This window comes from Seriola dumerili, unplaced genomic scaffold (assembly GCF_002260705.1).
Source record: "Seriola dumerili isolate Sdu_G_001 unplaced genomic scaffold, Sdu_1.0 BDQW01000024.1, whole genome shotgun sequence".
NCBI lineage: Eukaryota > Metazoa > Chordata > Actinopteri > Carangiformes > Carangidae > Seriola > Seriola dumerili.
Genome location: NW_019174279.1, coordinates 1,403,060 through 1,413,477, shown reverse-complemented (window position 1 = coordinate 1,413,477; position 10,418 = coordinate 1,403,060). Strand labels below are relative to the sequence as shown.

At 37.9% G+C, this 10,418-nt stretch overlaps 2 protein-coding genes across 2 annotated transcripts; one reads left to right on the top strand and one right to left on the bottom strand.

Moving 5' to 3' along the window:
* The first annotated feature begins 635 nt into the window (after positions 1 to 635).
* On the top strand, positions 636 to 7,025 carry rab23 (RAB23, member RAS oncogene family). Its single transcript, XM_022762768.1, has 7 exons — positions 636 to 1,043; positions 3,194 to 3,427; positions 3,831 to 3,916; positions 4,324 to 4,480; positions 4,642 to 4,724; positions 4,824 to 4,916; positions 5,010 to 7,025. Exons 2-7 carry the CDS (start codon positions 3,273 to 3,275, stop codon positions 5,141 to 5,143), a joined length of 708 nt encoding a protein of 235 aa, XP_022618489.1. The 5' UTR covers positions 636 to 1,043; positions 3,194 to 3,272; the 3' UTR covers positions 5,144 to 7,025.
* Positions 7,026 to 7,577: 552 nt separating this feature from the next.
* Positions 7,578 to 10,418, bottom strand: bag2 (BCL2 associated athanogene 2). The gene is made up of 3 exons (XM_022762779.1): positions 10,176 to 10,418; positions 9,707 to 9,816; positions 7,578 to 8,740 (listed from the first exon to the last, which is right to left on the bottom strand). Exons 1-3 carry the CDS (start codon positions 10,295 to 10,297, stop codon positions 8,346 to 8,348), a joined length of 627 nt encoding a protein of 208 aa, XP_022618500.1. The 5' UTR covers positions 10,298 to 10,418; the 3' UTR covers positions 7,578 to 8,345.

Here is a 10,418-nt window from a genome sequence, read left to right as displayed (position 1 = left end):
TCCCCGTCTTTATTTATCGAGACGCTTTCTGCCATTAATAATCAAAGTCAATAGAAAATACTCAACCATCATCTTCGTTGTTCTGTGACTGAACGTAATACAACGAGCTCTGTAGATATTAATGACTGCCAATGTCCATAACCATAGACTGTAAATAATATAGTCGATGGTCAACTAGGCTACTGTCCATGTCACACAGAGACAATACTAAAATGTATACTTTTCAGGGGGATATATTCTACTTATTGTAGTTACATTTATATCATTATTATTTATTGATTGATTTATTTATTCAATTATGAATAATTATGATTTAATTTATTCATTGTTGTGTTGGTAGTTTTATTTAAGAAATTGATCTGAATACTTTCTACACCACGAAGAATAATGGCATTCACATTGAGTCAGCCACAGAAATAAAACACTCACACGATAGTTGTGAAGAACATATCATATCATTGTCGGGAAGGAGTGATTATAGATTTACCGACATGACAAGTACCTCAACATTTACAGTCGTGACTTTAGAACTACAAATGTTCCCAAGACTTCTACGTCGAGACGTGTGTTTCATGTTAACTATCTTGCGTTGTGCACTCTTTGGCTCTGCTGCTTAGCAACAAACATTAGCGAGCTAGCCAGTTGCCAGGTTAGCTACTCTCATGCGCAACGTAGTTAGCTGGAACATTGGCTCGCCGATAGACAGTAATGCCGATAGATGGTAATCTTCATCCCGTAAATGTCACAGATTTTACTCAGTGGTCGACGTTAATTAAACTTTATCAGCCTTTTTGAAGCGGAAAACACACACTGGCTCTGTGCAGACATTAGCTAGATATTATTAACGGGCGGAGCAGAAGCTTCTTTTCTCTGGGAAAAGTGGCTAACCTTAGCTAGGTAACCTTAGCACCAGAGTCACTAGCGTCTCCTCTTGCCTCAGGGAAGAGCAGGGGGAGACTGTAGATATGTGATTGTGGGTTATCTGGCTGGTTACCTCATCTTATGTTGGCGGACATCAGATGAGACGTAACGTGATTTTACAGGTAAGAAATTTCTTGCTCTGTGGGTTTGCTAGTTTTTAATTCTCACTGTCCAGAACCGTTTCCTTCAGTCAGCTTTAAGGGACTACACCAGCAGCTGTTCGGTACTTAAAGCTGCTATTCAACAGGTCATATCTTGAGGGCGAGGGAGTCTGATTTGGGCAAATAAAAAACATTGAAAAGTTTACTTGTCAACTTAATTCCACCAGCAGACTTTGGAAATACTACATTGCCTACAGTAGCAGTAAATTTCGACAGAAAGTAGTTGTTACACCTCATACCATTATAATAATTGTATTCTCCCTGTGCCCTAAAATATTGGCTTTAACGGTGCCCCGCCTTGACGCCTGGCTAAATTAACGGTGTGTCTGTGAAGATGACTCACTGACTTGGAGGGGAGGTGTATTATCTTCTACATATTTAACAGAGTTGTTTTATATGTGCATTGTAATGCACAGGACACCCAACCCTGCTAACCTCTCATGTCAACGACAGGGCTATATTTTAGTTTGTTTATGTCTTATATAAATATGTTGTATGAATGGGGTAATGATCTCATTGTAGGTTGCAAATACGATAACCAGAGGACCCTCAATATAGTTAGCATAGTTATCTGTGCAGGTATGGAAAATTATCTGTTTAACTGTAATCTTTGGTGATCATACTGCAGTTGATGGTAATGTGCAGTCAAACTTTTCATCTGGTATTTTCAGATATCTCAGAAATCATTGTGATCGTTGTTTGCTTTATTACTTTGTATTGATGTATTATACCACACTTTGTGATTACAGTGATACACATTAAATAATTGCCCAACATTATTATCAATGTTAATAGCATGATATTTAATTTTTTTTTATTGTGTCTGAGCAGACTGTTTAAGACTAGTGGTCGACTGTTCTCCAATTATTATCCACTTTGAATCACTTTTTGTGACCTAACCCTAACCGTAATTTAAACTGCACATCTAGGAATGATTAGACTGAGATATGAAAGAACTGCAAATGTTTACCTTTGCTTGTGAGATGGCAAGTTAAAAGAAAGAACAGGTTCTGAGTTACATCAAGTGTATTGTATTAACTTAACCTGAAAAGAGCATACAAATAAAGACCAGGCTGTTTTATTTTAAGCCATGTTTTGGTTACGTGTTATCACAATAACAATTTATACATATATAATTACAACTGCTGCATAATGCGGCTCAATTATGGTTCATGAATAATATCCTCTACTACAGTACATATTGTGACAGACAGGCTGTTGGACATCACAGTCACACAGTAGGTTGTCAGTGTCCATTGGGAACAGCTTTCCCACAAGATGTTGTTTATCATTGCACTCAGCAGCTACACACATATAACTGTGGAAGACCCCGTTGCTATGCGAAGTCTGCTGCTCTCAGTCCTAATGGAAGAATAAACACATCGCACAGCCACTCCAAACAAGTTCCCTGTAAAATTTACAATCGTTTGTTCAAATTGAGCACACACATAATAGTTAAAAGGGCAATTCCAGTTATTGTGTATATAAAGTCATTTATTAGAGTGTACCTTGTCCTTAATTAAATTCTTATGATAACCTGTAGTGCTAAGATTTATAAGATTTCAAATTGGATGATCTATAAAAATATTAATTGGATACTTATAAAGTTTTAACTGTTGGCTAAGCAGAAGAGGCAATAGCTTTATACTCTTGTAATTTTTAATTTTGTTGATATTTTTGGCACACAGTGGGGCCCAAAAATGGCCTCAGACTTTTGGACCCCACTGTATACTGTACAAAAAAGATTAGTTGCAGATTAATCAATAACAAAAATAAACATTTGTTGCAGCCCTAGTAACCTGTAATATAAAGGTACTGTTTGTATTGGATAAGAAATAAGTTTAAGAAAAGTTGACTACTTACACCCACCACTTTTATCTAACCAATTTAATCAGAGCTGTATTTTGGTGTGAAAAGTGCTAATAACAAGTGGAAATTCATGTTGATGAAAGAGAGGTCTTTGAGTCACTGACGTGATGGCTTCAAATGTGAACTAGATCAGGATGTGTTAAATGACAATACAGTATTTTAGCTGCACTCGTGTTGATGTTTCACTTACAGTATCTAAACATGTGCCACACGTCAATGTTTTGTTTAATTTATGCTTTCAGGTGGTATATGTGTCCGTGTCACATCACTGAATCTACCTGGGCAGAGTGGAACTGAGAAAAGCAGCCAGACGTCGCCACCATGTTGGAGGAGGACATGGAAGTGGCCATCAAAGTGGTGGTAGTTGGCAACGGAGCTGTCGGAAAGTCCAGTATGATCCAACGCTACTGCAAGGGCATCTTCACTAAGGACTACAAAAAGACCATTGGAGTGGACTTCCTGGAAAGGCAGATACTGTAAGCAGCTTGTTTCACAGAAATTCTCTTTTCTCTATCAGGTAGTTACTGCTCTGCTCTGATGTACCACAGTTTAGACATATATTGTACTTTTTAAGGTTATTGTAAAGTTGACAGACAACAACTACAACTTTATTAATAAAAGATAATATAATATTAATAAAAGATTTTTTTTGTCTACATTCCAATAATGAAGATCCAATAAGATGCATCATTTTATTTTGATTTAATTAGGAAACAGTGAGATAAAATGTAAAAAATGTTCTAACAAGAGCAGGTTTGGCAAACATACATGAATATTACAGAGAAAAAAATGACTGTGTTGTGCTGGGTAGGATATTGTTATGCTAACTAGGAGTTATTACATACTTTATATAGCCTCATTACCTGTTCATTGTTTTAGTGTAAATGATGAAGAGGTCAGACTAATGCTGTGGGACACTGCTGGGCAGGAGGAGTTTGACGCCATCACCAAGGCATATTATCGTGGTAAGACCCCCCACACACACACACACACACACACATACACACACACACACACACACACACACACACACCCTCACACTGCAACAAACGTATCACTGTTGCTTTGGGTCACTGACCTCACTTACCACCGGGGTTTTGTTTTTTTTTTTGTTTGTTTTTTCAAAGATTTTATGGTTTACTGGCAGCACAGCATTTAACCAGAGCACATATTCTGGCACACAATACCACAGTAAACATGCCTAAAAAGTGAATCTCCAAAGAGGCTGTTTTGAAGTTCACAGTGTTTTTACATCCTCAAGGAGGGTGAATTATGTCTCATACTTATAGCAGAATAGATGAAGTTTTTTTTTTTAGATTTAGCAGCTTGTAAAATGTGAATTGTTGTCATGGTGTGTTGTCTTGCATTCCAGGCGCGCAAGCATGTGTGCTAGTCTTCTCTACCACAGACAGGGAGTCGTACCAGGCTATTGACAGCTGGAGGGAGAAGGTGGAGGCAGAGGTTGGAGATATTCCCACAGTTCTAGTGCAGAACAAAATCGACCTCCTGGAAGAGACTGTTATAAAAAAGTAAGTTTCTTTTTTCTTTTTTTTCTTTTCTTTGTAAAAATCACAGTGGAACAGTAAAGCAGTTGAATGTGAGGGACAAATGGTAATGACTGTGAAATGTAATTCAGGCAGTATACCTTACCATGAATTCAAGAAATGTATTCTCTTCACTTGCATTGCAGCGAGGAAGCAGAAGCCTTGGCTAAAAGACTTAAACTGAGATTTTATCGAGCTTCGGTAAAAGAGGACCTTAATGTCAACGAGGGTGGGTAACTGAAAATGTGGACAAATAGTCTTATGCAAGTGAAACAGTCTCACTCTTAATGTTACTTTTGTAATATTTTTGCTGGTTCTGTCTTTATAGTTTTTAAGTACTTAGCTGAGAAGTATCTTCAGCGACTCAAACAGCAAACAGCAGAGGAGACAGAGGTGGTCCACACAACGAGCAATAAAATAGGTAAGAAATCTTTCTGCAAATCACCTTTCATGCTACATTAAGTGTTTTTTCTTAAGTATGGTGAGATAACTCGTATATTGTGTTTTTCCAAAGGTGTTTTTAATACCACAAGTAGTAATGTCTGCAACCAGAGCTCCAGCAACGGCAGAGAGGTCATCACTTTGCGACCTAACAAACAAAGGACCAAGAAGAATAAAAATCCTTTTGGAAGTTGCAGCCTACTCTAGATAGAATCATTTAAGTTTAGTGACAGACTATTGTTTCTATCTATTGTTTCATGGACAAAACACTATCAAATCCAGAGTTAATTCTCTGTGCAGAAGTATTTTTGTACGAATCACAACAGTGTTGAGTGATATTTTCACTTAAGTGTTGACATAGTGCCAAATTTCCATTTTCTGAGCTGTAGTTAAATATTAGTACTGCAGTGATTTGGATGTAACATGAAATTAATAGAATGTGCTCCTATGTATAACCAAATATCAATAACTATTGTCAACAATAGTCCTCCTTAATACCTAAATACTCTGCTCTTTGAATCAAAGTACATCAAATCACAATCAGTTATGGTACCATGTTTTGATTTCACTTTTACAATTTACATATTTCATATTTAACTGAGCTTTTCTTTAACTGTGGTGCAGCTTTGAGTAACTCACCACAACCTCAGAGTAAATAAATTTCACTACCTTTTGTTTTCAGTTTTCACTACATTTATAACATTTCAAACACTAAAAATGGTACAAGACTTATAATTTTTGGTATGCCTTCTGTTGTATCGTATCAGTTATTACTATTTTATTGACATCATTCTGCTCCTGGGAGGAGTGGGAATAGCTCAGTTGTATCTGCCCCTGTGGTGTGGAGTCTTGAGGACAATGCAAAGCCTTGTTCTCTGAAGGTTTTACAAAAAGCTGACCATCAGAATTGGATGTTTTTCTTCTGACTGCTTGTGTTTGCCTGAATATGCAAGCAAATCCAGTTTCTTCGCACTACACGAGGGTACTCCAAAAAAGATCTCCCAGACTAATGCTCACTCCTCAGTGCAGCTAGCTGTGAACTGTATGTTATTGCCTTGTCTGCATCAATCAAGCCTTTTTATAATTGTTCTTTCCAAAACTCATTATCTGAAAGACACCGGTTTACCAAGCACAAAGAAATATGTGGTAGTGTCGATAAGTCGTATATTAAATATCCTGTCTGAAATTATTAACATTTCTTTATTAATAGTTATGATTCTAAGTATTTTACATGGAATTATATTACATAGGACATCTGGGATTACATGTGCATGCATGTTTTTGTCTTTTTAAAAGTTTTGTAACTGATCTCAGATCTGTGGTAGAAGCTTCTACAGACAAGTTCAGATGGGACTGAATTTATTCATTTTTTTCACTTCATAGTCTGTTGTGAAAATCCCAACAGTCGGTTAAAATGTGTTCAATAGTTTTACCATTGGCACTAAATTGTGTCACATTTCAAGCTCTCTCATTTGTTTGTATGTGAACAATTCTGTTTTGAAAAAAAGAAAAAAGCGTGGCAACTAATGCATGTAAGCCTTTTCCCACATCAGTGAATGTTCAACCATGGTCGCAATGCCACAATGCCTTGTCCATGTTTACATTCTCCCCTACTGACCACCAGTAAGCATTTTAATCCTACTCTTGCTGTTTGTTTAAGACTGCCTGCACAGTGAATCTGTAAATATTTCTTTCTCAAATTTTCTCTTGTAACATTGTGTTTACTTTTGGCTTTTTTGCTTTTTGACTGAATGGATTTAGCGCACTTTATCATTAAGATGGCATATAATCTTAAAGAACCATAAGTTAAAACTAACCATACTTATGTGCTGTCACTCAGGTGTTGTTATAATCTTTGTGTCTTACTGCTTTTCACACACAACTTCACAAACCAGTTTCACACATTTAGATAGACAAACCAATATATGTATGCTTAGAGTCTGACAAAAACAACACTCAACTGTTGGATTTTTTGTTTTAACAGTTACAAATGTATCACAACTTGAAGCGTGCCACACAACTGTGCACCTTAAGTTTGGGGGGAAAGTTGACGGTAATCTGACTTAAATAAAACTACTTTTTTCTCGGGCATCCAGTGTGTCATTTCAAATGACCTTACTCTCCTGTCTCCTGTTGACATTAAAACATTTTGTTTAGTTGCATTTGGTCAGAGTTAGCAAGAAAATAACTAAACTGTAAACTTTGTTGCTAATAGATGGTGTATTAGTAAACATGCTGGGTGTGGAAGTTTAGTCAGTCTTAACCTTAGAAACAGTAGTTTGACAGAAAATAAAAATGTTTGTAACTCAACATTGTAACCACTAGCTTTCCTCCGACCATATGGGAGTTTGCTCGAACTCCATCCATAGAGGAAGAATAGTTAAGCTTACTAAGATGTTTATAGCTGACTTACGTGACTATAGCACCATTTCACCATTGCTTTATGATGTTTTGTTTATAGCTTCATACCCATCCTAAATAATTGTTTTAGTCTCCATTTTAAAAAATATCTCTGATACCAACAGGATACAGTCCATAGATTAACATGTGTATGTTACCAGATGGTTCAGCTGAAGGAAGACAATAAACAAGTGTTCATTTAGGGTGTTACAACCTATGTAGAATAGGTTCCCTAAAAAGCAACTGATAACTGTTTTATTCCCATCTATTACAGCAAAAGTCCACCCTTAACATATTCACTTATAAGACAAAGCCTTTTTTTTGAATTTGCTTTTTTGACACACAATTAAACTTTAAAAACGGTTTTATGCAAATATGAACTAAATCCACAGCTTAATGTGATTTGTGTTGCCGTCACACAAAGAGGTAGTGTATGCACACCCAAAATCCTTTAACAAGTGTCTGATTTAAAAGGTGAGAGTGAAACAGAAAAAGACACTTTCACACTGGGCAGTTTTCTGACCATAGCTAGTATTCATCAATTATTTCACTTTAATTTGGATCAGTCCAGATGTTCCTGATCATAGTAACAGTAACCAAGTCATAAAATACCTGTTAACTGCTATGTAGACTTTTATGGTAACTTATTTATAAGTTTATCAATGGAACAGACCTCCAATGAACCACTGCTACTGTATCTTTTTCTGTCTTCAGTGCACACGTGAACACACGTTTGGTGGGTTTACACAATAAATGATCCATATTAAGTAGGTCAGTGTAAATGATGATCGTTTAAAAGTAAAACTTGATTATGCATAGAAATCACTGTAATATTCCTTAAAGGAGAATACTGGTGTCTGCTCACTCGTGAGTTGTGCTTTACTCATTGCCCATAGTAACTAGTCTTTCTGCTACATGTTGAGTCTCTCTAAAAGTTAGTAGGATTACAACAGTTCTCGTGAGGTTAGTGGCTTTTAAGACACGTGTTGTGTTTTAGTGACTAATTGACTTATTGACTGCCGTTGGCTTGTGGCTCCTCCAGTTTTTGGTGATCCATAATCTTAATATTCTTCTCAGAATTTTCAACGTTCCTCAACAACATCTCCAGCCTCCGCTTGATCTTCTTCTGGTCCTCCAGAGCACAGCTGATCACGACGGCCTGAAACTTTTGGTCGATGGGGACGGGCGGCGCCTCAGACACACAGGCCGCATGCAGGGCCAGCAGCCGCTGCCGGCCGCCATCCATGTCACTCAGTAACTTTTTCACCATTTCATCTATTATAGATGTGGCCTTGCGCAGTGCCTCCTCCTGCTGGGAGTTTCTGATTGTGCCAACAGAGATCTCCACACACAGCGTCCGGCCCATGAGACGGTTTGCAGTTAAATCTAACTCTTCTCTCTCCCCTAGAAAACATAAAGAGATAAATCAGTGTGTCTTCAAATGAATAAAATACACTGGTACAGTAGTGGACACAATAATAAGAACATATATGCAATCTACTGTAAGTGTTGCCACACAACGAGGTTCTTGTCCTCAACCTTGTGAGTGGAGTTTCCATGTTCCTGCTCCAGTTTCCTCCCACAAGCCAATGACATACAACTCAGATGAACAGTCCTAATTTAATGCAATACAATCCAACAGGATGGCCCTGCAGTTAACTTCACTATACTTGTGGCGCTTATGAACTTCATTTTCAAGACTGTCAGAGAAGTGCTGATTCAACTCATACAGCTGACAAAACCAGATTTTAGCATTATACTGTATTATATGTTTATATGTGTGTGTAAACCAAACAAACTCAACAAAATTGATACATAATTCCCTATAAGATTCACAGTGGTGGTATTAATGGCAGGATCACTGGATTGGACGGTGTTCGTGTAATTTCCAGACCCTGTATGTACAGTGTTGTGTCGTTAGACTGGAGCTGTATTGATGTAAGGTGGACATACTTCAGTTGGGAAATCAGGAAATTGTAATTGTGATACATTGTGTATGATCATTTAACTGTAACTACCCTTTGTGCATCCTACAATATATAAAAAGAAGGAAAACAAGCTATGAATCTCTGATGCAAATTTCTGTCTTCTCTAGGGTGGGGTGCAAAAACTCGCATGTTGACTTACTCCTCTTTCAATCCCTTGTGGTTCTTGAACACCACCACCCAACTATAATGCAGCTTTCAAAGCATAACCTCACTGGATCACAATGTTACAGCAGCTTCAACTATGCGTGGATTTAAAACACACACACACGCACGCACGCACACGCACACACACCACTGAAAACAGACAAACAAGGTGGGATCAGACTCTATTATGGTCAGTGTCAAAGACACAGTAAAGCAGTGTGGGAGTCAGCAGCCTCACCAGCACAGATGTTTCGCATTTCTTGACTGTTCTGTATGGACTGAATCATTTCCAGGATGCACTCCCTTTCCTGCTCCATGGCCGATGCTGCTTCGCGTAAAGCCTCCACCCTGATAGAGAGACAGAGGAAGGTCACAACCTCCACCGCCCATTCAAAACCACATCCCTCCATTGTGAAAAAATAACGGCTTTTACTATGACAGTTCTGAACGTGAGCATCACAATCAATACACGCTAGGATACAAAATAAATACAGATTTTTCAACTATGTACTTATGTCTATATATATATCTATGTATATAGATATATATATATTTTTTTTTTCGCTCCTAAACCCACTTATTGCTGTCACTAAACTTACTATTAAAGCTGTAAGCAGCCACACAATGTAAACACGACAAATCTTCAAACAGCTCCTCAAGTGCACTGTACATAGCGCACATGGTTCAGGCCTGTTACTTAACTGTACCTCGTTTCCAGCAGATCCAAATTTTCCAGGAGTCGTCCGGAGCGATCTGCCATGGACAGTGTCCTGCTGAACTTGCTGCAGGGAGCTTCGTTCATTTTCGCCTGTATTTTCGCTTGAGCCATGCTGGTAAATGATTTTTCTTATTGTTATTATTGTGATTCGTGCCTGAGAGTAAATCCCGTACGTGCGATCAACGCCCTGAGCCGTCCAGCTGACACTAACTCCGCCGGCTGCAGCAGCGCC

What these genes read in the sequence shown, in the direction of transcription:
- rab23 (XM_022762768.1), top strand. Translation starts at nt 3,273, where the DNA reads ATGTTGGAGGAGGACATGGAAGTGGCCATCAAAGTGGTGGTAGTTGGC. An exon ending in GAAGAGACTGTTATAAAAAA is followed by an intron (nt 4,481 to 4,641) that starts GTAAGTTTCTTT and finishes CTTGCATTGCAG; the next exon opens with CGAGGAAGCAGAAGCCTTGG. An exon ending in CACAACGAGCAATAAAATAG is followed by an intron (nt 4,917 to 5,009) that starts GTAAGAAATCTT and finishes GTTTTTCCAAAG; the next exon opens with GTGTTTTTAATACCACAAGT.
- bag2 (XM_022762779.1), bottom strand. Translation starts at nt 10,297, where the DNA reads ATGGCTCAAGCGAAAATACAGGCGAAAATGAACGAAGCTCCCTGCAGC. An exon ending in TTGGATCTGCTGGAAACGAG is followed by an intron (nt 9,817 to 10,175) that starts GTACAGTTAAGT and finishes TCTCTCTATCAG; the next exon opens with GGTGGAGGCTTTACGCGAAG. An exon ending in AATGCGAAACATCTGTGCTG is followed by an intron (nt 8,741 to 9,706) that starts GTGAGGCTGCTG and finishes TATGTTTTCTAG; the next exon opens with GGGAGAGAGAAGAGTTAGAT.